Raw genomic sequence first — 24,149 nt, 5'->3', positions numbered from 1 at the left:
TGTTGGGCTTTTTTTTCCTTCCTATTCCCTGCCCCCCACCTTAAAAGCCAGCTAAATATTCACATTGTTCCCCTGACACTGAATGTAGTTGTGTGGTCATGTAACCACAAAAGGAAATGTTTTCCATTGGATCAGTGAGATGATTCAACTCAAATGTACGTACACTCATACTATCCCAAAATCCAGTGCGAGGGAGCGAGCAGGAACGTGCGCACAGGGAGAGGAAGCGTTGTCCTGTTGCAGGAAGCTTTTGGGTTAGGTTGGGTTAAACATGTTATGAAGTATTGCCCCTCCTTTGGAATCTCTTGAGCTGCATCTCTTGCATGATTGAATTGGAGGGGAGGGAGAAGAGCCTGTCTTCATCTCGAACTTCCCCCAGCCTGGCAGTGTTGTGTAGCTGCGGAGACATCCAGTGGCTAGATGAGGAACAGCCTGAACTGTGTCCCTTGTTCAGGCCTCCAAGATCTGTCAGTTCTTAAATTATTGCCCTTGGCTGTGGCAGTGCTAAGAAACTAGAAGTTTGGCAAATTCAGAAACTGTAGTCACCATATGGTTCTTGAACCGAAAACTTTGGATAACTCATTGTTGTGAGGAAATCCTGTGGTGGTTTCCCCAGCAGCCTCAGGAGCAGCTATGTTCTAAGCCGGAAAGGGCAAATCATCTGGAGAGAATTTGGATGGCTTTACTTTTCCATCATCCTGTGGCTGTGCCGGGCACTCTGCAAACATCAAAAGAGCATCCGTCTTCTCCAAAGCACTTTAATCTCATTTGGATTTGGTGATCTCTCTTGCCTACCTCTAGAAATCAGGGACCTGTTGTGCATGTAGGTGCTGTGAAAGCATCAGGAAATAGTTGTTGTCCTGAGGGGCTTAGAGTAATAAAGGAGAGAATCTGAGTGGGATCCATTCATTTACAGCATACGCAGAGTGACAGAATGACTGTCTTGTTTCGAGGGTCTTTCATAGCTTGAAGAGAAGTGAGTCAATAAAGGAGGAAACAGTGTTAGAGTAGGAGGTAAGCAGGAATTATTTAGTCATTTAGAGGTTAAAAATGCAGAGGCACAAGGTAGTGGAATTCAGATTCTTGAAATGTTTGTTCTGCCTGTGTCAGTCACCGTTACTGATAGGCCGGTGTGGGCTTGGTTTTAATTTTGCTGTAACTTGGGGTTGGTGCTCCATTATCACATTGCTTTACTGATAAAATTAACTAAAGGAAGGAAATAGTATTTTCTAAAGATGGGAGGCTCAAAATACTCATACCTCCTCCTTTCCCTGTCTCTGTCAACCCTATTGGAGAAGCTCTAGATGAGACTGCCTCTGAATTAGTGTGTGTTTACCTGCAGGATTAAAGACGTGGTGAGGAGCATGCTGGAACAAGTGGGATGTAAACAGAGAACAGAAGAGGAACGGTTATGGATATAAATAAATACCAAAAACTTTTCTGAACCAACAGGGAGTGAATGCAAGTGGTCCTCTGTTCACAGGAATCTCCTTTTCTTTTTCAGATCATTGTAAGGAAGCAGATTGCCAGGACTTCACCCCCTGTGGCTGCCTGACTGCTGCTGAGCTACTCCTCCTAGCCCATGTGGCTCTCCCCATGCTCCAAGAGTGCAACTGGTGCCCAACGCAATGTGTGTTTGTCAAACCATGGAAGTGGGCAAGTATGGCAAGAATGCCACTCGATCTGGAGACCGGGGGGTCCTGCTGGAGCCTTTCATTCACCAGGTGGGCGGCCACAGCAGCATGATGCGCTATGATGACCATACTGTCTGCAAGCCCCTCATTACCAGAGAACAGCGCTTCTATGAATCTCTGCCCCCGGAAATGAAGGAATTCACACCTGAATACAAAGGTGAGGCCTGTTGTCATTCCAGAATGCAGTTACGTGCTTCAAAAACCTGACCTCTCATGTTCCTGCAGCTATTGATGCCTTGCTGTCTTTTGGTGTCATTTTATTTGTTGTTTTCAATTCTCTTTTGCAGGCTAGCAATTTGATAGGAGCACTTGGAAAGGAGGAAGTCTTTTTTTGTAGGCATGCAGAGTTCAATGTGCTTCTCCTTCTAGATAGAGAATATGCAGTGTGACAGTTGTAGTCTGAAGCTTAAGGTTATGGATCTGTAACTGAAGTAATTTTACTACCATGTTATTGTCAATTACAGCCTTGACCTTGAGAAAATGAAGTTAGATCGTATACTGAGCATTTGCACATTCCAGTCCCATAATTTATTGCTTCCTTATCCCATCTCTTTTATGGACCCGTATCAGAAAGCTGCTGAAGCAGGAAGTGTTTCTTACCCAGCACGGAGGTGAAGCCTTATTCCCCAGCTGCTTTGAAGGAATGGAATTTTCCAGTGTCTGTATCGTTGTAGGAGGTTGGCAGCTCATCTGTATCTTTCAGAAGCTTGATATGCTTTTTGCCCTGTGTTTGTATTCAGGTAGCCTTCTGGGGGACTCAGTGTTCCTATTGCCTCTGCTTCTTTGTCGCTGTGTGGCATTGGCAAGATGGTGCTTCACAGACAGCTGGGACCACCGTCTGTTCAGGGTCTTGTCATTTGATCTGGCTGCAGCCTGAGGTCTCAAAGCAGTGTCAGCTTACCTACCTGTGTCTGTATGCAGGTCATGAATGAAAGATACAGTCTCCAACAGACAGGTCCTCTTGTACTCTTGAGCTACTCTGGGGCCATATGGTGCTCTAGTGACCCATCAGAAATCCCAGCTAAAGCCTCTGTAGTTACTAGAATTGATATGGTGTCAGGCTTTCCTTGGGAGATGTGTTTAAAAGTGATGAAACTGATAGTCCAGATGGAGACTTGTCATCTTGAAGTCAGATACTTCCTGGTAGTGTAAAGGCATAAGGTGTGCACCTCCACCCCAGTGTGGGATTTCGTCTGAGAATCCCGTGCAGTTTCCTGACAGTCCCAGAAATTGTTCCTATTGATCTGGGGGAGAGGACTATTGGGGATGATATTTCCTATATGAGCATTTGGATGTTACTGTAAGATTGGCCTTTCACAGAGATATCTTGAGGACCGTGTCCAGGCAGCCAAAGTACTTGGAGTGGCATTTATGTAGTGACGTGCTGGAGTCCTCAACTGCTCTGAAGTTGTCTTAAGCTGCCTGAACCTTGTTAGCATTGTCATGTGCAATAAGGAAAAAGGAGGGACAGTAATGTGATGGCCTGCATCAACTAAGCAGTGCAAGGTTTCCTCACGTTTGTGGCGAATCATTTGATTCGGTGCATCTAGCATCTGATACTCCTGGCAGCTCCTCAATACTAGTGACAAGCTAATGAAAGGTTTTTGTCATTGCAAGTTAGGAGATGGGCTGATAGCCTCATTTTCAGGGCTGAGGGAGTCCCAAAGATGAAGATGTCAGCCCTAACTAGAAGTGTCAGCTGTCCTGCTCTGTGGCTGGCCAGCTAGATACATTTAGAGTCTGTGCTGTGAAAGATCTATACCTTCCCTTGGACTATGGTGCTTTCTAGGAGCCTTCAGAAGGTCAAATGGGACAGGACACAAATGGTCCTACTTTGCCTGCACCTGGCTGAGGTAGTTTTATTTCCAGGGCCCCTTGTTTTTGTTGCTAGGAAGCCCTGGGACCTTTGCAGATCCCTTTTCTGCAAGACTGGCTGACTTGTGAGAAGAGTGGCAGGTGTCACCTCAGCTTCAGAGCTCTGTACATCATAGCTCAGATGCTGGAGAGCTCCATTAGCAGAGAAAGCACGCTCCTCCTTGGCTAGCGATGTCCTTGTCAACAACAGGAATGCTTCCGCAGGACGCTGATACTTATCCAAATGAACTAGATATATATTTTGTATGCTTTGCCCCCCTCAACATCTTGGTTGACTGTGCTTGACCTTCTCCAGTTTGACGACATTTGCTGCAAGACTGAATGGAAGGAAATAATCACACCCCTCAGCCTACCAGCTGCACTTTTGTCCTCAATTTCCTGTGGGTGGCAGAGCTTACCCTGCTGCTGCTGCCTGTCCACTCAGGTAGCGACACAGAGCACTATTTGGGGTTTTCTCCTCTCTGCTGTGCTAACAACATCTGGGTTCTTGTAGTCTTGAACCTCCTTTCATTGCTCTGGATTTGCTTTGCTGCTCTGTGACCTACATTTTCCTCTCTCCTGTTGAACATCTGGGTGCTAGTGGTTGTGTGTTCCCTCCCCTGGGAAACAGAACTGACATGTCACTTCTCTCTGGCAGGTGTGGTATCTGTCTGTTTTGAGGGAGACAGCGATGGCTACATTAACCTGGTGGCCTATCCCTATGTGGAGAACGAGGCCCTGGAGCAAGATGATATGCCAGAGAGGGACCAGCCACGGCGCAAGCACTCACGTCGGAGCCTTCACAGATCAAGCAGCGGCACTGAGCACAAGGAGGAAAAGCCTGGCCTGGCCAGTGACAGCACTGAAAGGTAAAACTTTAAGGGCCCAGTGACAATATGATGAGCAGGAAGTCTCTTCCCCTTTCAGCTCTGGTGCTCCCTTTGTTGAGGACATTTTGCGCTTCCATACAGTGACCAGGCTGTCCTGCACTTGCTAGCCTGGCACACTATGGCACTGCAAACTGTCTCAGTAGTTTTGCTGGCTTCAGGAAAAACTCATCCATGTGAAATGCTTCTGACACAGGATAACCCTTGGCGGTTTATTGGACGTGGAACCAAAGCATGTGGAGGAGATTGAAACACTCTTCAGTCCACCTGGTTATTAATCCAGAGGTTTCTTCCAAGGGTACTTTCAATACGGGTCTCTGCCTCCTCACAGCAGCCAGAGCTCCCTGAGAAACAAGTGTTCCTGCTTACTCTGTCAATTACAGTACAACCTAGCAGAGATGTTAGATAGACCGGAGCCTTGAGCATGGGTCCACAGCCCAGGGTATTAGTGAGTATTTGCTGTTAAGAAGGTTTGTATTGTGTGAAGTGTGCAGCAGGAGAAGGAACAGGAGATAGTTGTGTGCAAGGGGGGGATGTGACAGTCATAAGTATCTGGAGAATGCATGCATTCTAACAGGCAAGTTTGTTCTGTCTTTATACCAGCAGCATCCAGGAAACGAAGAGTCCCCGTGTGGACTTGCACATCCATTCAGATGTTCCATTTCAGATGTTGGATGGGAACAGCGGTCTGAGCTCTGAAAAGATCAGCTATAACCCCTGGAGCCTGCGCTGTCATAAGCAGCAGCTGAGCCGCATGCGGTCAGAATCCAAGGACCGAAAACTCTACAGTATCCTTTGGGAAGCAGAACTGAGTGTGTCAGGTTGCTGCTTCTGCCCCAGCCTTACACGTTTGTGCCTGAGGCAGCTAGGCCTGCATTTCCTTTGGCTTTCCTATCCTTCACACAACCAAAGTTGTATTACATGTTTCTTTTCACTATTCCTTCCCGCTTCCCATACAGTGACACTAATGTCTGACCCTGATGCTCAGAGAAGCCAGGTTTCTGACTAGATCTCATGTTTTCTTTCTTCTCTGGGCCTTCTCTTTGTTGGTTTGTGTTTTGAACTGTAGTTCTTCATGTCAGGCTTTGTCTGGCAGCTGATGCAAGTCTACCCTGTTTGGTAATCCCTTGGGAGGGAGCTGTGTTTGTCCTTGTCACCTTTCTTGAGTCTCTTCCAGTTCTGCTGTATCCTTCTGGAGACAGTGACCAGAGCTGCAGACAATACAGAAGATGCAGGTGAACCAGAGATTTAATGCTGTTGCCTCTCCCCTCCCTCATAATTCCTAACAAACTCTCTTGTTCTAAATGCTGTTTCGTTACCCCAAGATGCCATTCCTGACTGGTAATAGTTGTCTCAAAATACATTGCTTTATGCATTAAGAATCTTTTTCTCCTTATGTTTATCATCTTGCCTGTAAACTTCAGTGAATTTTGCCTGCCAAATGGCCAAGTCAGTCTTGTAAGATCCTTGTGGAGTTTTTCGTAACTGTTCCTCATTTTTGCAACCTCGAGTAGCTTGGTACTTTGAGCAAATTTGTCATCTCGCTGTTCACTCGCTTTTATAGATCACTTGTTGAACAGCATGGATCTCCACACAAAGACCCTGCTGGCAACTTTGGCTGTAAGACCAGTCAGGCTAGTTTGTAGTTTCCCAGATCTCCGCAAATCAGTGTTGTGGTAGCCGCTGTTCAGTCTCCTGGTATTAAAGCAGTGTTAAATGACTTGCACACCTCTTTATTTTCTGTTTGGCCTGCGATCTCTTCTCTTGGCATTTCAGTTTGAGAATTCTCTGAACTCAGAGAGTTCTTGCTTGGGAATCTGTAAGCTTTTCCCTGGTAAACAAAGAAGCAAAATATTAAACTTATTTCTCTTTTTAGGGGGGTCTCTTCACATCCCCCCCATGCCAACCCCCTCCTCTGTAGCTCCTTTTGTACTTTGTCTTTAAACTCTTTGGGCAGTCTGACTGGCTTCTTCATATGGTTGAAGATGGATTTGTTATTTTCTGTGCCTTCACAAATGACTCCTCGTGCTTTTGTCCTGAACTTGCCAGCTTGTGGGGTTTTTTTGTTTCACCTACTGGAGCTTGATTCTGTTTTCCTCACATAGAAACAAAGTTACTTTTAATAGCTGTGTTCTTCATCATTTTAACTGCGTAGGCTTCCTTTTCCTATTCTCAGACGTGTGCTTTGAGCCTCCAGCTTTTATTTTTAAATAGCCTGCATCACTTGCAGAGAAGTAATTCTCTTTGGCTGTCCTATTCTTTTTAATCACACTTCCTTATTTTTATGAAGTTCCTCTTTCAAAATCAAACATCATTGATGATAGAATTTTTTTTTTTTTTTTTTTTTGAAATGTTAAACTTCCTTGCAGGTTTAACCTAGCTGTGCTCTGGTTGCCATTTCAGTGTAACATGTTGAACTGTGCCCTGCAGGGCAAACTTCAGGGTTGTGTTTTCCCCTTTGGGACAGGCTGCTGCACTGATTGTCTGGGGTTTGTTCTCAGCACTGTGCCCTAATGGAGGGTTTGCCCATTGTGCGTGCTGGTAATTGAAGGCTCCCATTACTGTTCTGTTTCCTGCCTTTGTAGCCTCCCCGGTTTCCCCACAGTCTTGCTCTTCTGGGCAGGCCAATAGCCACAGTACTGTGCTATTACTTGAGCCTTGAGTTTTTGGTCCGCGGGGATTGCATTGTTGATCCATATAGTTAAATTGCTAATTTGATTAGACTTTAAGCTCTCCCTTAACGTATCAGCAATTCTTACCGGCATACCGTGTCTTTCCTGACACCAGCGTTTTGCTCGTCGGTTCCCCCTGCTGAGTTTCCAGTATGCCTGTGTGTGACCTCCTTGCTTACTGTTGGCCATTCTGCTTGCCAGGCTCACTTCTTCTACCAACAGTCAAAGCCTGGGCACCGCTGTTTGCGTTTTGTCCTTTTCCTCACCTCCCCAGACAGTTCATTCCACCTGTTCTTTGGTTCCTGTGTGTTTGTTGCCTGACCCTATCTCATGCTGGCCCAAGTCCCTGTCTGTGGTGGCCCAGGGGAGCGGTGTCTCTGACAGGTGAGCTCTCCTTGACGCATCTCCCAGAGTTCCTTTTGCTGGAGAACGTGGTGCATCACTTCAAGCTTCCCTGCGTACTTGATCTGAAGATGGGGACCAGACAGCACGGAGACGATGCATCCGAGGAGAAGGCTGCTCGGCAGATGAAGAAGTGTGAACAGAGCACTTCGGCCACCTTGGGCGTGCGCGTTTGTGGGATGCAGGTAGGGATCCCAAGGCTGCAGGTGCTGCACATTCCTTTCTGCAGCCCCATTAGGCCTCCCAGTTAGTGTTTTCTGCTGAGCACTGAGTTACAGTGTCTTCCAGTTCGGGTAGGTACACCAGTGTTCATGCTACCTGATTTTTGTCTTCATTTCTAAGCCTAGAACAAAGGAACCTGCTTCTTCTGAGATGGCCTGCTTTATCTGAAGCTTTTTTGTTCACAGACAATGAGGGGATTTTCTGATAAAATGATTTTTGTGGCTTAGTGTTCAGCTAGAATCATGGTGCCTGGGGAGGGGGGGTGTCCTTCCGTCCCAGCATCAGCTGACACTTGCTTCTGTACTGTATTGAGAGTTAAGAAGTTGCTTTCCTCTTGCGGCTCAGCCCCGCACACAAGGATTTGCTGCTGGTGCTGTTGTGCAATAGTCACTCCTTTCCCCACCCACAGAAGGATCTTGTAATCCAGATCTCTGCCCACAGACTTGGAAGCAAATGAGGGCCCCTCATTAGCACATGCCACGTAATAACGGCAATACATGCTGGCAGCTCCTACTGCCAGAGGATTGTCCCAGCTGCTGTCAGCTTTGCTTTTTAAGCCTCGCGGTCTGTTATGCCATGCCTCTTGGGGATGCTTGGACTGATGAGCTGCCTTTTGGGTGTCCTGGGAGAGAACCACTGCTTGGGCACCCTGACTGTGCCTGTGGGATGCACCCATGAGCTGCTTTGGGATTCAGGGAACAGGCAGAGCTGTTTCCTGCTTGCTCTTGGGCGTGGTGGGGACAGAACAAGTCCCCTCCGCCTTGTCGGTGCAGGACAGCTCAGGGCACTTAACCTGTTGCTCCCACTTGATGTGCATTTCCTTTGGTGTTCTAGGTCTACCAGCTGGACACAGGACATTACTTATGCAGGAATAAATACTATGGACGCGGTCTTTCCATCGAGGGCTTCCGCAATGCCCTTTACCAGTATCTCCACAACGGCATTGAGCTGCGCAAGGACCTCTTTGAGCCTGTCCTCGCCAAACTGCGAAGCCTGAAGGCGGTTTTGGAGAGACAGGCCTCCTACCGCTTCTACTCCAGCTCCCTTCTCATCATTTACGATGGGAAGGACAGCAGGGCAGGGATGTTTGTGGAGCGCCGGCCGGAGATGCGCCTGAAGCGGGTAGACAGCTCTCTCCCAGAGAGCCTTCAGGATGGCGGCAGCATGGAGCCCGGCTCCTCGGCCCAGCCCAAGGTGGACGTGCGTATGATTGACTTTGCGCATAGCACATTCAAAGGCTTTCGCGATGACCCCACTGTGCATGACGGACCCGACATGGGTTATGTATTTGGGCTGGAAAGCCTCATCAACATCATGGAACAGATGCGCGAGGAAAACCAGTAGCCCTGGGCTACGGCCTCTTATTCTTGTCCTGGTGGCAGGAGCAGACACGACCACCTACTACCACAGGAAAAAAAGCAGACAACTCTGGTTTTAAACAATTGTATTGCTCCATTGTTTTTAAATGTACTTGGATAGAAGAGCTGAGGGGAGGCAGGATGGAAGAGCTCCTCATGCCAACCAGACGGTTCTGACCGCGCTAGCTCTGCCTTCTGGAGGAGGCTCTGTAGATGCCTGCTGGGTGTCGGGTGTCCCGGTTCTTTGCTCATCACGTGTGCGTTCTGGAGGGAGGACCTGGATGTAGGGAAGAGAAAGCAGGAGAGCCTGGGGCTCTTCGGGGGGCTGGAGCTGTGGCGTGAGGAGCCTCCTGCCTCAGGAGCCCCCAGGAGAGCCTTCCCTTTGAAATTCTCCCGAGTTATTTGGAAAGGGCGCTCAGCTAACAGTCAGCAGTGTCTGTGGGGCTGACGGTGAGCAGCACAGGTGCTGGTCCTTGTGTTCGGTGGCGCTAGCTCTGCCCTGGGTTTTGCCGATGGGGCTTTGCTTTTGATGCTGCCTTTTTCTGCTGTTTGGGTACTGTGAATAACCAACCCAAACATGGAAATAAAATGACCAAATGCAACCCCTGGCAGAACTGCGGCCAGGAGGGAAAGCCGCATGCCTGGAGTTGTGCTTGAGCCCGGGGCCTGCTCCCTCCCTGACGGGGTGGTGTGGGCAGGCCTGCGTATGGGCAGGCACTGGGCTCTGCGAGAGTAACTCTGCCCTGGACCACTGACCAAGCAAGAACTCGGCTCATGGGCTAGCAATAGTATCTGTAGCAGTTAACGTGACCCCAGCTGTGCAGCGGGGTGTTTTGGACCATTTCAACCGTTCCTGTCATGTAATGTTGGTCCCACGTGTTGCACGCGAGTATGTCCCTGCAGCGTAAGGCTGCCCTCTTCCCCTGGCGGGCCTCTGCCCCACAGCCCCTGCTCCCCCGGCAGGTCCGTGCACGGGGATGGTGGAAGGGGAGGCCAAGGGTTAGGGCTGTGACCCCCCCCCTTCTTGTCCCTGAGAGGGTCTCCAGGGGGGGCAGGTGAGGGGGGACCTGGCTGAGCGGTGAGTGCCATCGCCTGACTGTTTAGCTTTTGCTTCATGGAGTCAGTGTTGCCCAAAATAAATGACCAGTTTGTGGACGAAACAGCCAGCTGGGCTGTGCTCTGCTGCTGGGGCTCCCCCCGGCGTCGGTGCTTTACCCACGGCTTCCATTGATGAGGGCATTAGCGTTTGATACTGTGGCCTGGTGGTACCGAACTGTACCCAGCTCTGCATCACACCCCCCCACACCCCCCTTTCTGTGCTGGGACCCCCTGGTTGCTCCCTCCCCTGTGTCACTGACTTGTTCCATGGCGTTACCATTACCCTGGCTGCCTGAGAAACTGCCTGGGTACCTGCAAAGCCAGGGTCGGGTGTATTTTTTTTTGTTTTTGTTTTTTTTTATACTTCAGGAAAGCTTGTTTGGGGAATACTCGCATGTAGCATGTGTGCCGACTCTGTGTGTGCACGGTCTGCTTGGAAAGCGTCGGTGCTCGGCTGGCAGCCAGCCGTAGCTGCCACGGTGTGGGCGCAGGTCTGCGGCACTGCGTGCGGAAGGGGCAGGGGTCGTGCCAGCTTTGTCCTCGACCGCACCTCTCTGCCCGTCTCCCAGCTACTCTAAAGCTTGCCCTTACCCTCCCGCTCTCTGGACGAGGACCTTTGACGAGTAACCCTCCCCTGGGTTACTTCTCCATCGCTTTTGCGGGTGGCTGCCCCGCCAGGCAGGGCTCGCAAGGAGGGAGCGGGGCTGGTCGAGCAGCTGCGGGAGCAGATGCCCCAGGTACCGAGAACGGCCGCCTTGCCCTCCCTGGCCTTGTCCCCGGCGGGCTGCGCTGGGGCGGGAGCGGGGCCCTTCGTCCTGGGGAGCAGCTCGGCGTCCCCCCTTCCTCTTCCTCGCTAGGCCGGGCGCGGGCAGGGGACGGACGGGGCGCGCTGCCTGGGAGCCGCCGCGGTGGGACTCCCCAGCTTGTATATAGCCTTGCCCCCCCCCCCCGTTTGTTTTTACATGAATAACCGCCCTGTTTGTGCTTCACAGAGAACCAAAAACCATTAAAGGATCTGTTTTTGTCCGTGGTGTGCCGTGCCTGCCTTCCCCGCCGTCGGAGCCCGGGGACTGGGGCGGGGAGGAGGCAGAGCCGGGCTTGGGGGGGGCGCGGGGGGACTCGGCGGGACCGGCGTGGAGGCGACGTGAACTTCACCCTCCGTGGGCTTCACCCCTGCCGACCCCGGGGCAGAGCACCGGCCCCGGGCAGGCTGCGGTGGGCTGCAGCAACGACCCCGCCTTGCAGCTCCCGCGGCGGGGCGGGAGGCGAGCGGGGACCCCCCCGTCCCCGTCCCCGTCCCCCCCCCCCCCCCCCCCGCAGCGCGGCGGCTGCCCCCGCTTGTCGCTGCTGCTCTCCGCTTTGCTTTTCCCCCCAGCATCCCGCCGGCGGGCGGTAGGACCCGGGGGCGGACGGTAGGACCGGGGAGGCGGGGTGTGGAGGAGGGGCGGGGGCGTGCCGGTCGTCGGTGACGCGGAAGGCGCGCGCGGCGCTGACGTGTCGGTGCGGGCGCTGGGGCGGCGGGGGGGGGGGGGATGCGGGCGCTGATCCTGGTGGGCGGCTTCGGGACGCGGCTGCGGCCGCTGACCCTGAGCCGACCGAAACCGCTGGTGGAGTTCTGCAACAAGGCGCTGCTGCTGCACCAGCTGGAGGCTCTCCGGCAGGTGGGGAGGGAGCTGGAGGCGGCGGGGGGGGGGGGGAAGGCGGTGGCGGGGGTCGCCCCCCGCCGCCGGCTGACCCGCGCTCCCGCAGGCGGGGGTCAGCCATGTGGTGCTGGCGGTGAGCTACATGTCGGAGGCGCTGGAGGCTGCCATGAGGGAGCAGGAGCAGCGGGTAAGGACCCCACACCCCCCCACACCCCCCCCCCGCCTGCCCCCGCGCCTGCCGCTCACCCTGTGCCCGCAGCTCGGCATCCGCATCTCCCTGTCCCACGAGAAGGAGCCGCTGGGCACAGGTAGGGTGCGGGCAGCGGGCGGGGGGGGGGGGGGGCAGGCGGGACACGGAGGAGGCCCGGGGACGGCAGGGGTGGGCTGCGGGGGGGGGGGGGGGCACACACCCGGATGGGGACGCTGGGAGGGGGACAGCATGGGTAGGAGGGTGGGTGTGGATGGGTAGGGCTGGGGGACACTGGGAGGGGGACAGCATGGGCAGCAGGATGGGTGGGTGTGGATGGGCAGGACTTGGGGGGGGACCAGGGACACCGGGAGGAGAGGTATGGCGGGATGGGCATGGGCAGGATGAGGGGGACCGGGGACATCAGGACAGGCACAGGAAGGACCAGGGACAGTGGGGCCGGGTGAGGATCCAGGAAGACTGGGGGCTTGGGAGGGGCAGGGACGCTGGGACGGGCACGGGTGGGGCCAGGAGGACCCTTGCCCTGGGCTCACCCCATCCCTGCGGCGTCACTCACGGCCGGGCAGCGGGGCCGCTGGCGCTGGCGCGGGACCTGCTGGCCGAGGGCGGGGAGCCCTTCTTTGTCCTCAACAGCGACGTGATCTGCGAGTTCCCCTTCGCGGCGCTGGCCCGTTTCCACCGGCAGCACGGCGGCGAGGGCTCGCTGGTGGTGACCCGCGTGGAGGAGCCAGCCAAGTACGGTGTGGTGGTGAGCGAGGCCGACACCGGCCGCATCTGCCGCTTCGTGGAGAAACCGCGCGTCTTCGTGTCCAACAAGATCAACGCCGGGCTCTACATCTTCAACCCCGGCATCCTGCAACGCATCCAGGTACGGGCCGGGGGCCTGGGCTGGGCCGGGCTGGGGGTCCGGGCCCCCTGCTCAGCTCCGTGCCCCGTCCCCGCAGCTGCGCCCCACCTCCATCGAGAAGGAGATCTTCCCAGCCATGGCGCAGGACGGACAGCTCTACGCGATGGAGCTGCAGGGTAAAGCCCCGCACACGGTGCAGGCAGCATGGGGGGGGTCTTGCCTGCACTGCCACCCCCGCGGTGGGGGCTGTCACTGCAGCTCTGTCCCCGCAGGCTTCTGGATGGACATCGGGCAGCCAAAGGACTTCCTTACGGGCATGTGCATGTACCTGCAGGCGCTGCGGGCTCAGCACCCCGAGAAGCTGCATTCGGGGCCCGGTGTCGTAGGGAATGTGCTGGTGGTAAGTGCCAGCCCCCAGCACGCCGGCCCCGGGCATGCGTCACGGGCTCTCTGCGTCCTCCCACCGCTGTCCTCACTGCCGTCCTCAAGCTGTGCCCTCCTGTCCCCGCGCTGGCTGAGTGGCACGGGCCGTGCCGAGAGCTCTGGCTGCCCTCCCGGCCCCGGCGCAGCCCCTCTTCCTTCCAGGACCCCAGTGCCAAGATCGGGGCAAACTGCGTCATCGGCCCCAACGTGACGATCGGGGCCGGCGTGGTGGTGGAGGACGGGGTGCGCATCAAACGCTGCACTGTGCTGAAGGGGGCCCGCATCCGCTCCCACTCCTGGCTGGAGTCCTGCATCGTGGGCTGGAGCTGCTCCGTGGGGCAGTGGGTGAGGATGTGGGTGCCCTCACAGGGGAATTGGGGCTCAGCTCTTGCCCTCCCACCTCCTCAGGCTGCGGCCGAAGGGATGGAGGGATAGGAGCAGGAGCGTAGCACTGAGCCCTGAGCCAGGGCAGGCGTGATAGGGCCTCTCTGGGGCAGGTGCGCATGGAGAACGTGACAGTGCTGGGCGAGGATGTCATCGTCAACGACGAGCTCTACCTCAACGGGGCCAACGTGCTGCCGCACAAGTCCATTGCCGAGTCCGTGCCAGAGCCGCGCATCATCATGTAGCAGCCCCTGGTGGGCCCTGCACTCCTGGCTCTGCTTGGATTAAATATTTATATTTCCATCTACTGCTGAGCATCATCTGAGCATGGCCCAAGTGCTGGGTCACTCGCCAGGGCTGGCCTGGCTTCCCCTCCCCGTGTCTCATGGCACCACATAAGGAAGAATAATTTAATGCTGCATTTCATGAAGTCAGCCCCCAGCCAGGGGCAAGTTAACAGCCCGAATGCCCAGCCCGGCCCCCCTGCCCCGGCCCCAGTGCTGCCACACGTTCCCAGTGCTGCCGCAGAGCTGAGGCCTCGGGCTTCCCTCCCTGAGAATGGCCTGTGGGGCAGAGAGGCTGCTGCGGCCCAGGCGCTGGGTGAGGGGGACGCTAGCCCCAGAGCCTGGCATTGGGCTTCCCCCCTCGCCGCCAGCCTCTCCCTCCCTGCAGCCCCCTGCCCCACACTGCAGCCCTGTGCTGGGTCCTGGCTCTATGGGCGAGGGTCCCGCAGCCCTGGGCAGGGCAAACATTTGGGGAGAAGCCAGTGTGTGGCGGGGGGGCCACCCTGCTCAGCTGGGGGAGCCCGTGGTGCGGGGCTGGGTACTACGAGCTGGCTGGCTTGGTGAAGTCGTCCACCCCCGTGATGGTGGCCTTGCAGAAGAAGCAGTCCTTGTTGTTCATCAGGTGCTGGTTGATGCAGGCTCTGGGACAGAGGAGGAAAGAGCATGAGCTCCCCCCAGCATGGCATGGGGGGGGGGGTCCAGGGGCTGCCAGTAGCCCTGGTGGGGGTCGCGCATACGAGCCACTCACTTGCACGATTTGTGGGAGCAGGGTCTGAAGATGGCCGAGATGGGGTGTGCGTAACAGATGGGGCACAGGTCTTCCTCGCTGGTGGGCTGTGGGGGGGGTACCAGGCCGTTAGTGGTGGCAGCAAAAACCCCACGTCCCAGGACAGCTGTGCCAGGAGCTGGGGCTGCTGTGAGCATGGGGACCAGGCTGGGGAGACTCACCAGAGTGGTGGCAGCTGCCTGTTTGGACTCCTCGCTCAGGTGGGTCAGCATCTTGTCCACCTTTGCCAGCTCCTCCGCACTGATGTACTCGGTGTCTGTGGGGGAAAACCAAGTGTGCGTGGGATGAATGTGACCCTTGGGCTGCTCTGAGGCTGCTGGGTGATGCAGTGGGGGCCGCAGCTGCCCTTGGGGACCAGCTAGGACAGGGAGCCTGGTGCTGGGCACAGGGATCCCCATGCTGGGGGCAGCGAGCTGGACGTTGGGCACCGCAAAGGAAAAAAAAACTGCTGCCAAAAGCAGGCACTGGACACAGCTCCATCCCAAGTGCCACCACTGGGGGACAGCGGGGGAGCCATGGCCCCTTGTCCCCAAGGCTAAGGGGGCTGGGACGTGTTGCAGGGGACGCAGATGCCAGCAGCCCTGTACCCCCATCCCAGCTGTGGCGAGCACAGCCCAGCTCCCAGTGCAGTGCCAACACTTACAGGTGTGCAGAGAGAAATGGCGCTTGTCTGTGGCCGGGGCGGCAGCTGCCAGGGCTGAGGGCTCGGCGTGGCCCAGCAGGTACTGGATGGAGCGCAGCTGGAAGCAGGGGTCCGCCAGCAGCACCGCTGTTGCACGCTCGGCCCTGCAAAGGGACACGGTCAGGCCTCTGACCTAGTACAACCCACCCCGCGGTCACAGGGCCACCTGGCTGCGTCCCCAGCCGGTGGCCCCCCCCCCCCCCACTCCTGGTAGCGTGGGGAAAACATGCTCAAATGCAGCCAAAGGGTAGCACCCGCCTCCTCTTCCGCCACCCCCCGCCGCTCAGAGGCTCCGGGGATCGATACGGTGCATTAGCACTTGCTGAGGCCGCAGATGCCACGCAGCGGCCTCATGCCCAGGGCTACGGCCCCCTCCCTGCACCAAGGGGACGGTTCAAGGTGCCCCCAGGGCAAGCGGGTGCACCCACAAGGCAGGAGGGAGCACTCGCTCCCTGGCTTCAAGCATCAGCGGTAACAGCCGGGACAGATAAAGGGCACCTTAGGGAGCATCTCCATCAGGCATCGGTGCTGTGGCCTGTTCACGGCCCTTGGCAAGGAGCAGAGCTGGCTCCGTGGCCGGCCCTGGGGCAACCACTGTCACCCCAGCGGCAGGAGGCAAGCGGGGGCAAGGGAGAAGCCCGGCGGCGCAGGCTGAGCCTGGGCCGGGGCGCAGGGGGTTAACGGGCCCTTGATGCGCGGCAGCCGCAGCCGCCAAATTAGCTTTTTGCTGCCCTAATGGAAACCAATTCCCCAGCCCAGCTTTCCGCTTCTCACTAAGGCGCCCGGGCTCTGGGTAATGACATTCCTGCGCGTCCTTCACCCTGTGGCCACCCCCTCCCCGCCGGCAGCACCCCCCCTCTGCCATGGGGACCCCGCTGGCTCAGCCGGCCCTGCTTACCCCACGGCTGGAGGTGCTGGGGGGTCCCTGCCAGCTCATGCAGGGGGTGGTGAGGATGAGAGCAGCAGGAAGGACAAGGTCTGGGTGCTAAGCAGCGAGGGGGGGTGACGACCGCCATCCCCGCTCCCAGCCTGGGTGCAGGATTGGACACGAGGGGCTCGCAGAGGTGACAGCGGGGCGGGTTTATTCCAGCATCCTCCCAGCGGCTGGGCAGTCGCGGAGCAGCCGGCGTGGCTGCCTTACGGATTACAGCCGGTCAAGGTTGCCGTTCTCCAGCGGGAGGGATGGCAGCTGCGCACCGGTAAGGCTGGAGGGTCGGCGAAATGGCCCTGAGCACCCCGGGGACAAACGACCACGCGGGGCCGGTGCCAGCTGCGCATCGCCCTGCCCACTCGCAGGACGGCTAGGGAGGGCCACGGCCACCACCGTGGCCACCACTCCCCACGCCGGGACCAATGGGATCCCGTCCGGCCCACACCGCCAGCGCGTAAATAGAGGCAGAAGTGGGACCGCATTCCTGCAGCGAGCCCGGCTCTCCGGGAGATGCTCGCCAGGAAGGAGCCGGACGCCGGACGGGGCTCACCAGGGAGTGGAGCGTGGGGATGCGCCGTGGCAGCGCCGAGCCGTGAGACACTTCACGCTCCAGGAACGCGCGGCTCCGGGAGGCAGCGAGGCGTTTGCCAAGTCCGAAACACAGCCCTGAAACGCTGGAGCGTCTCAGCCCCCTGATGCCGGACACCGGCTCCCATCTGCCTCCCTGCAACCGGGTGCCGGACAGCCCACGGCCGGCCAGAGCACAGGTACGCGGCAACCTCGCGTGAGATGCGGCAGAGCTGGGCAGGGTGATGCTGCCCTTTAACTCTTCTCAAGCCCCACGGCTGGAATCGGGATTCTCCTTTGTAGGGTGCGAAGGGGTGTCTGCGGATGCTTTGTAGAGGCCCCCCCCAAAGACAGCACAGGGGGAGACCGGGGAGGACCGCGGCACGTTTTCTCTTGCGTTTTGTCGAGCCTGGCTGTGCCGCCGGGCTGCCCAGAGGCTCCTGCCCGGCACAATGTCCCAGCAGGTGCCTGCAGACCCGCTCTGGCCACGGGTGGCGAAGCTGCTGCTGCTGCTCCAGCTGTGCGCCCACAGCCGCGCTCCCCGCGCCGCCTCGCTGCCCCGCAGCTGCCCCGCCGCCTGCATCTGCACCTCTGACCTGCTAAGCTGCAGCCGGCAGACGCTGCAGCACGTGCCCCGGGCACTGCCGCCCACCGCCACCACGCTGGACCTCAGCCACAACGCCCTCACCCAGCTCCACGACCGCTGGCTGGCTGCCCTCCCGCACCTCGAGGCCCTCCACATCAGCCACAACCAGATTAAGGACCTTTCTCCGCAGGCTTTCCACAATGCCTCCTACCTGCGGCACCTCGACATGTCCTCCAACCACCTGCACGCTGTCGAGACGCACTACTTCGACGCGCTGGTGAGCTTGGAGGAGCTGCTGCTCTACAACAACCACATCACGCGAGTGGATGAAAACGCTTTCACCAAGCTGAGCGGCCTGCGGAAAGTCTACCTGAGCTGGAACAACCTGACCACCTTCCCCTTCCACTCGGTGCAGGGGCTGGGAAACTACAGCCTCCGCACGCTGGACCTCTCCTCCAACAGCCTGAGCAGCATCCCCGTGGAAGAGCTGGCAGCTCTGCCCGAAAACATCAGGAACGGCTTGTACCTGCACAACAACCCTATCAGGTGCAGCTGCCCGCTCTACCTGATGCTCCAGCGCTGGAAGCAGCGAGGTTTCAGCTCTGTGAAGGATTTCTTTGAGGAACACACCTGCAAGGTGTCTGACAACGTGCCCCGGTCCCTGATCAAGTTCCTCAAATACAGCCACATGTTCGAGAACTGCTCGGCGGGCCCTGAAGACACACACCCCGTGCCCTTCCCCGTGATGGTGGGCCAGACCCTCCTGCTCGCCTGCAACACCAGCCTGCCAGCCGCGGCCACCACCTACATGTGGATCTCCCCTCACCACGAGCCCATCAAACACCCGGGGAACAGCAACCGCTCCTTGGAGGTCTACCGCAACGGCAGCCTGAAGATCACGGCGGCCAAGCCCTGGCACTCAGGGGTCTACGTGGGCTTGGCCATCAACAGCCCCCACAATTTCAGCAGGCTGTGCGAAGTCAACGTGACGGTCCACTACCCCAAGCCAGATGGGGAGACCTTCAGCACTGGCCTCACGACCCTGCTGGGGTGCATTGTGAGCCTGCTGCTCGTGCTCATGTACTTGTACCTCACGCCCTGCCGTTGCCTGAGCTGCTGCAAGAAGCCGGCTCCTCTCAGCCCTCCACAGGAGTGCAGCGCCCAGTCCTCCATCCTCAGTGCCACTCCCCCCGCCACTGACGGGCCAAATCGCAAGGTCAGCGCCAACAAGCACGTGGTCTTCCTCGAGCCCGTCAGGGAGACGCAGAATGGCAAGATCCGCCTGGCCCTCAGCGAGGACTTCCCCGACCCCAAGCATCCCAAGGTCCTGCAGCTCAAGTCAGACTCAGAGTCCATCAGCTCCGTCTTTTCAGACACCCCCATTGTGTCGTAGCGAGGCAGAGCTGGGAGCAGAGCCAGGGCCTCCCGAGAGCTGTTCTCCTCCATCACTGCTAGAAGCAGCAGGATTATGGGACACCCTGAATTCTCGGCTTGACCGCGACCCATGAGGGGGATCGGCATCACCCACAACTGCTTCAGCCATGAGCTCCTGGTGGGTGTTGGGCTGGGGGCACGTTGGTGCCTGGCAAGAGCTCCTTGCGTAAACCACTGGCAACAGCCTCGTTAGCACATGGGTACCGCTGATGAACCCGGCACGCCTGAGAAACCCCCATTTCATTTGGGCACCCAAACTCCCTAACGGTGACACTGGGGATGGTGATCTGCCATGTCCCCGGGCACACGAGACCCAATCTGGCACCACCGCCGCAGACCCCCCCAGGCCAAGGAATAGCCGTGCCAAGTGGGGCACTCTCCTCGCTCATGCCGGGGCTCCCGGGGATGGCGATGCCACCGTCCTCTCCCAGTCCATGCCAGTCCCCATCAGCATGCCATGGTTGGGAGCAGGCAGAGTGTGATCTTGTTGCAAGGGCGGGGGGGGTGTGTATGTGCTCCCTCCCCAAACACGGCTACGCAGGAGGGATGGAGCTCGGTGCCTGACCAGCAATGCAGCCAAGCAAACATTACAAGCTTTTGCTTCCTGAGAAGCTGTAAATAGTCCAGGCAGGATTAGGTGATGTGATACAGCGCCCCGGCCCGCATTGCTCAGAGCTCCCCGTGCCACCAAGGACGATGAGGTCTCAGATGCACCACCCTCCTTTGCTGCTTCTCCTTGAGGCGGACAAATGCGCTGCTAAAGCACAGCTATGTAGGCAGTAATCTAATAAGCCTATCGATAAATGTGAGTAATCCTCTCCTCTCTTGGGTTGTAATTCTCTAGTTACATTGGAATAAAAAAATGCCTATTTTTTTAAGCTCATGCTGGGCTGAGTGTCTCCTTGCCCTTGCAGGGCAGCAACGTGCAACCACCCTGCAACCCATGGGTGCAGCACTGGGAGTCTGGGGGAGCCCCAAATTCCCACTGGCCTGGCACACAGAGCCAGGCGATTTGCACCAGGCTCGCAGCCTCTGTTCGCATCAAACAGTGTTAGGGTGGCCTTGGCGAGGGGGTTAAATGTGCCGAGACAGACCTGGTGGCCTGGGGCTTGTATGAGAGGAGCATCCAGTGGCTTGTTCCTGGGAGGGCAGGTCTCCAAAGTGATGCCTGGGAGCTGGGGAGGGAGCAGCACCAACTGACACAAGGGCACATCCAGCCCCCAAAAGGGACGAGCAGGACTTAGAAGCAGGGTAGAGGCACGTTGGGGAGACCCCCTTGGGATCGGGCTGGTCCTGTCTTTGGCTGAGTCCCCTCTGCAGACACAGCCCCCACCTCACTGCATACCTGCGCTGCTTTCTCCAGCACCCAGCCCTTGCCTCACCCTGGCACAGAGAGGGGCTCTGCCCCCTCATAACACCTGCCTGATCCTGCAGAGGGATAAGGGTGTCCCCTCATCTGCCAGCCACCTTCACCCCGCTCGCAGCAGGAGCATGTGGCTGTCACCTGCAGAGCAGGGGATGCCGAGGCCACCCTGCTGGCAGGAGCACAGCTCAGACACGACCTGGGCAGCACAAACGGGGACCAGGACCCTTCGCAGACCTGCCCCCCATCCCACAGCCCCCCATGGCCGTGCACCCCGGCCCCAAGAGCTGCTGGCAGCCCTGCGACTGGTGGAAGGGGAAGGTCCCTGTGGCATTGGGACAGCACTAGCACCCATCCTTTCAACTTTTTCAGCTGGGAAACAAGCAGCTTTTTTCCCAGCAAAAAGTCAACCATGCCCAAAGCACTTTTCAGAAACCCCCCACCCATCCAAGGAGGGGAGAGCATTTGGGAGAGCAGCTATCCTGAGACAACCACAGCCTCCCAGCACCCCTCCTGACACCGACCTTGCGCACAGCTTCATGCGATACGTGCCCCGCTGCCGCGCACCCTGCGGCTGCTGCTCGGTGGCTGGTGAAGGCGACGGGATGCGGAGCGACAGGCCCCGCCGGCCTGCGCCCTCGCTCCTCACGCGCCCGCCGCTGCCGGCCCTGTCGCCTCTCGTTAGCGCAGCGCTCCTGATGAGCCCGGGATGCCGAGCTGGTCATGCTGGGGTGCTGTCAGGGGGTGATGAGGTGCTTCGGTGTCGGACGGATAGGTGAGTGGCACCCTGCCCCTTGAGGATGGAGCTGAGGTGATGCCATCCCCTGGCTTTGCACCCAGGCAGGGATCCCCTGGGAAGGATGGTTTGAATTTGCCCTGGGAATGTCTGGGAAAGAGAAGAGACCCAGCTGAGAGGGCCCAGGTCCAAACCCAATGAGGGCACTGCCCCGAGCGTGGCCCGTGCCTGCCAAGACGGTGCCGAGCCCGTGCCGGAGGACACGCCGCATCTAAGCATTGCATCTTCCTCCAAAAGGAAAAGTGAAGTGCTGCTCTGGGCTCCAGCACTCGGAGTGGGTGTTACCCACCCGCTGCTCTTCTGTTGCCATCCTCGTAGGTCTCCTTGCAAACCTTCCCTCTCTCCGGTGCCAACATCAGCTTCCCAGGCGTTAGCGCTCCTGCAAACCTGCATCCTCAGCTGAGGCTAATGACTGAAGCTCAGGGAAAGCTCAGGCCAACTGGAGTGTAAGAGAAGCTCCTGAGGGCCTCTCCGGAACACAGCAGCCTGGAGAAGCCCAGGAGAGCTCTGCTAGGCTGGCTGCAATTCTCCTATCCCTGCAGGAAGGCTGAGCCCCACTACACCGGGGACAGCATATCTGAGGTTTGTATCAGTGCTGCCCCCAAGGGCTCCCCGCTGCCTTTACCCAGGAAAATCCTGCTGCTGCGTTTCACACCTTTCTGATGCTCCGAAAGGACCCCACACCTCATTGCTGCTCCAACAAGCAAGGCAAGGCAGTTTGAACTGTCGTAGCAGTTGATTAAGCAGCCTGAAAGGCAAATCATCTCAGCAAGGAAAAACATAGCCAGGAGCACAGCCTCCCTGACAGGCAGGAGTTGGGAAACATAATGGATGGTCCCCCAGGAATACTCAGCAGCCTCTCTGCACCATTACAGCCCTGGCTCGCTGCCAAACCCGCCTCCTGCTCCTTGACTCCACAGGGTAAAGTAATGGGTCAGCACAAAGCACGGTGTCCTCGGCACGCAAAGACCTGTGCCTGCACACGTGGGGGTAAGGACTAGCTTTGGGGACCAGCCTCCAATGCTGACTCCTGTCTCCCCTGGCACTTCACATCTCAGCCAGCACAACGTGGGCACGCTGAATGCCAGTCCCTTCCTGTCCTCCTGCTGCTGGGGCTGGACACACAATGTACATGGTTGGACCTGGATCCTTTCCTTATGATGATGCTCACAGTTTTCCAAAGAGCTCGAAGCAGCAAAGTCTGGTTGCTGGCCAGCACAACACCTGCTCCTGCCTCCCAGCAAGTGCCCAACAGCCCCGGGGGGCCAGGAGATCCCAGCCTTGGCAGTCCCACTGCTCAGGACGCAGTGTTTGGAGCTAGCAGTTTGTAAAAACTCGAAGATCGGTAAGGCCAGACTCCTTTTTTAACCGTGAAACCTAGGTCTGACCTAGTTATTCCTCTGTGCTCTGGCTCACACTCAGCCTGATATGTTACGCACTGCAAGACTTGAGTACCACCCATTTTCTGAGTTTTTAGAGCAAGGTAACAAGGACTCCTTTAGACTAAGTGGTCCATGAAATGTCTATTCCTGCACCTCCTTCCACCACAGCGCTCTCATCAATATGTGCTGAAGGAGCATTAGTGTTTAAGTGATCGGTAATTAGACTGCAGAGAACTACCATGTCCAGCGGGGACCAGACAAATCCCCAGGGTCCCAGCAGTGCTCGAGCATGCGGGTGGGTGGCCAGGCTGAGTTTAGGAACCTGCAGACTGGGATCTTCTGTGACTTTTCCAGTGGAGGTGACCCCAACACCATCTAGCAATTGAACAGAGTCTGCTTAGTCTGCCTTCCCCACCTGGCCTCGTGCCTCCTCACTTTCCGGCTCACCAACATGTTACTTCTGCCCAGGGAAAATCTCCATCTCCTCCCTTCTGCCAGTCTGTCCCTCTGCACCCATCTGTACTGTGCAAAGGAGAGGAGTGCGGAGATCGCCCAGAATTACCCCAGCGTCACGTCAGCCCAGTGCTGCTCCTCCTGGCAGGTCCCACTGGCTCATGCTCAGCATCCCACTGGCACAGCATGGTTGTTTCTGGCCCAGGATCCCCGTCCTGTGCTCTGCTGGCTGGTACCACCGTGTTCCCGGTGACTACAGTGCTCTTCCCTCTGTCTTCTCCATCTTTCAGGCAGAAGTCCCTGGGAGATCCACCTTGAAGGCTGCTTAGCTCTTTTCTTGTACAGTTGCACTGCAGGCAGGTTCGCTGGCTCCTTGCACGTGCCCTAACCCTCCAGACTCACACTGAGAGCATCAGCCGCAGGCAGGGCTGGGGAACACGCTGCCCGGCCTCACTCCCCCTGCCTCTGAGGGGATGGTGTGCATGGGGCAAGCCTGTGGAGCAGACTGGTGGCCAAACCCTGGCACAACACAGGTCACCTCCGCGCTGGGATGGCCGCTCACTTTCCACAACGCCTGTTCCAACCTATATGCCCAGTCCTAATTACAACGTGCCCTCGCACGCAGGGGACCAACAGCCTCACCTTCGGGCCTCACCCCTTCCCCTGCCACCCTCTCGTGCCAGGATCCTTACACAAGCTCTGGCCAACACTGCTCCATTAGCTCACTCCGAAGGAGGCTTAATAGAAAATCTGCTCAATTATTTAGCAGACAAACGGGGGGATGATACCAGCTGAAGGCAGCCAGGGTCTCTGGCACGGACCCAACGATTCAGCCCAACTCCTGGCTCAGCCTGCCAGATCCTGCTTTCCCTCTCCCCACAAAACCAAGGCTGAGACATTAGGGCCTGGCAAACAGGCAGCACACGGGCATCCCTGTCTCCTCAGCCCTGCCAGGCACTGAGCCTCCCTGCAATGAAGGTGCTGCCCAACCGCTGCCAGACCCGAGGGCTGGGAGGGGGCAGCACGTCAGGAGGCCCGAGCAGTCCCACAACAACACTGCAGAGGCCAAAATAGTTTTAAATCAAGGAGCTGTCACCTGCTGGTGAGAGAGCCCAGCCACAGTGCCAGGCTGCCCCGCTCTCGCCTGCTGGCGAGGTTTAGCTCCCTCCCAGCGAGCCCTCGAGGCACAGGC

General features: G+C 57.4%; 4 protein-coding genes across 14 annotated transcripts in view; 3 read left to right on the top strand and 1 right to left on the bottom strand.

Moving 5' to 3' along the window:
• IP6K1 (inositol hexakisphosphate kinase 1) overlaps nucleotides 1-11,218 on the top strand; it is a 38,949-nt gene extending 27,731 nt beyond the window's left edge. For 6 of the 7 annotated variants that reach the window (XM_052776322.1, XM_052776318.1, XM_052776320.1 and 3 more), the window contains 5 exons: nucleotides 1,505-1,851; nucleotides 4,207-4,417; nucleotides 5,039-5,223; nucleotides 7,519-7,694; nucleotides 8,566-11,218. In XM_052776322.1, the coding sequence (XP_052632282.1) occupies nucleotides 1,629-1,851; nucleotides 4,207-4,417; nucleotides 5,039-5,223; nucleotides 7,519-7,694; nucleotides 8,566-9,075 (1,305 nt within the window). In that variant the 5' untranslated portion in view covers nucleotides 1,505-1,628 and the 3' untranslated portion in view covers nucleotides 9,076-11,218. The remainder of the gene's footprint in view (nucleotides 1-1,504; nucleotides 1,852-4,206; nucleotides 4,418-5,038; nucleotides 5,224-7,518; nucleotides 7,695-8,565) is intronic. The other variant, XM_052776325.1, reaches the window with a different exon arrangement.
• A 473-nt stretch (nucleotides 11,219-11,691) lies between these two features.
• On the top strand, nucleotides 11,692-13,999 carry GMPPB (GDP-mannose pyrophosphorylase B). Its single transcript, XM_052776744.1, has 8 exons — nucleotides 11,692-11,848; nucleotides 11,937-12,017; nucleotides 12,090-12,138; nucleotides 12,605-12,906; nucleotides 12,983-13,061; nucleotides 13,158-13,285; nucleotides 13,471-13,653; nucleotides 13,806-13,999. The coding sequence occupies exons 1-8, from the start codon at nucleotides 11,720-11,722 to the stop codon at nucleotides 13,935-13,937; spliced, it is 1,083 nt and encodes a 360-aa protein (XP_052632704.1). The 5' UTR covers nucleotides 11,692-11,719; the 3' UTR covers nucleotides 13,938-13,999.
• An 89-nt stretch (nucleotides 14,000-14,088) lies between these two features.
• RNF123 (ring finger protein 123) overlaps nucleotides 14,089-24,149 on the bottom strand; it is a 52,279-nt gene continuing 42,218 nt past the window's right edge. For all 4 annotated transcript variants that reach the window (XM_052776739.1, XM_052776740.1, XM_052776738.1 and 1 more), the window contains 4 exons: nucleotides 15,407-15,549; nucleotides 14,925-15,019; nucleotides 14,725-14,810; nucleotides 14,089-14,617 (listed from right to left, as the gene is read on the bottom strand). In XM_052776739.1, the coding sequence (XP_052632699.1) occupies nucleotides 14,518-14,617; nucleotides 14,725-14,810; nucleotides 14,925-15,019; nucleotides 15,407-15,549 (424 nt within the window). In that variant the 3' untranslated portion in view covers nucleotides 14,089-14,517. The remainder of the gene's footprint in view (nucleotides 14,618-14,724; nucleotides 14,811-14,924; nucleotides 15,020-15,406; nucleotides 15,550-24,149) is intronic.
• AMIGO3 (adhesion molecule with Ig like domain 3) lies at nucleotides 16,837-19,846 on the top strand. Of its 2 annotated transcripts, XM_052776743.1 has the most exons (2): nucleotides 16,837-17,143; nucleotides 17,720-19,846. In XM_052776743.1, the coding sequence occupies exons 1-2, from the start codon at nucleotides 17,072-17,074 to the stop codon at nucleotides 18,920-18,922; spliced, it is 1,275 nt and encodes a 424-aa protein (XP_052632703.1). In that variant the 5' UTR covers nucleotides 16,837-17,071; the 3' UTR covers nucleotides 18,923-19,846. The 2 variants fall into 2 exon arrangements, with proteins under 2 accessions (XP_052632703.1, XP_052632702.1); XM_052776742.1 differs by having other exon boundaries at nucleotides 16,837-19,846.

This window comes from Harpia harpyja, chromosome Z, assembly GCF_026419915.1.
Source record: "Harpia harpyja isolate bHarHar1 chromosome Z, bHarHar1 primary haplotype, whole genome shotgun sequence".
In the NCBI taxonomy this organism is placed as follows: domain Eukaryota; kingdom Metazoa; phylum Chordata; class Aves; order Accipitriformes; family Accipitridae; genus Harpia; species Harpia harpyja.
This window is presented reverse-complemented; position numbering and strand designations above follow the sequence as displayed.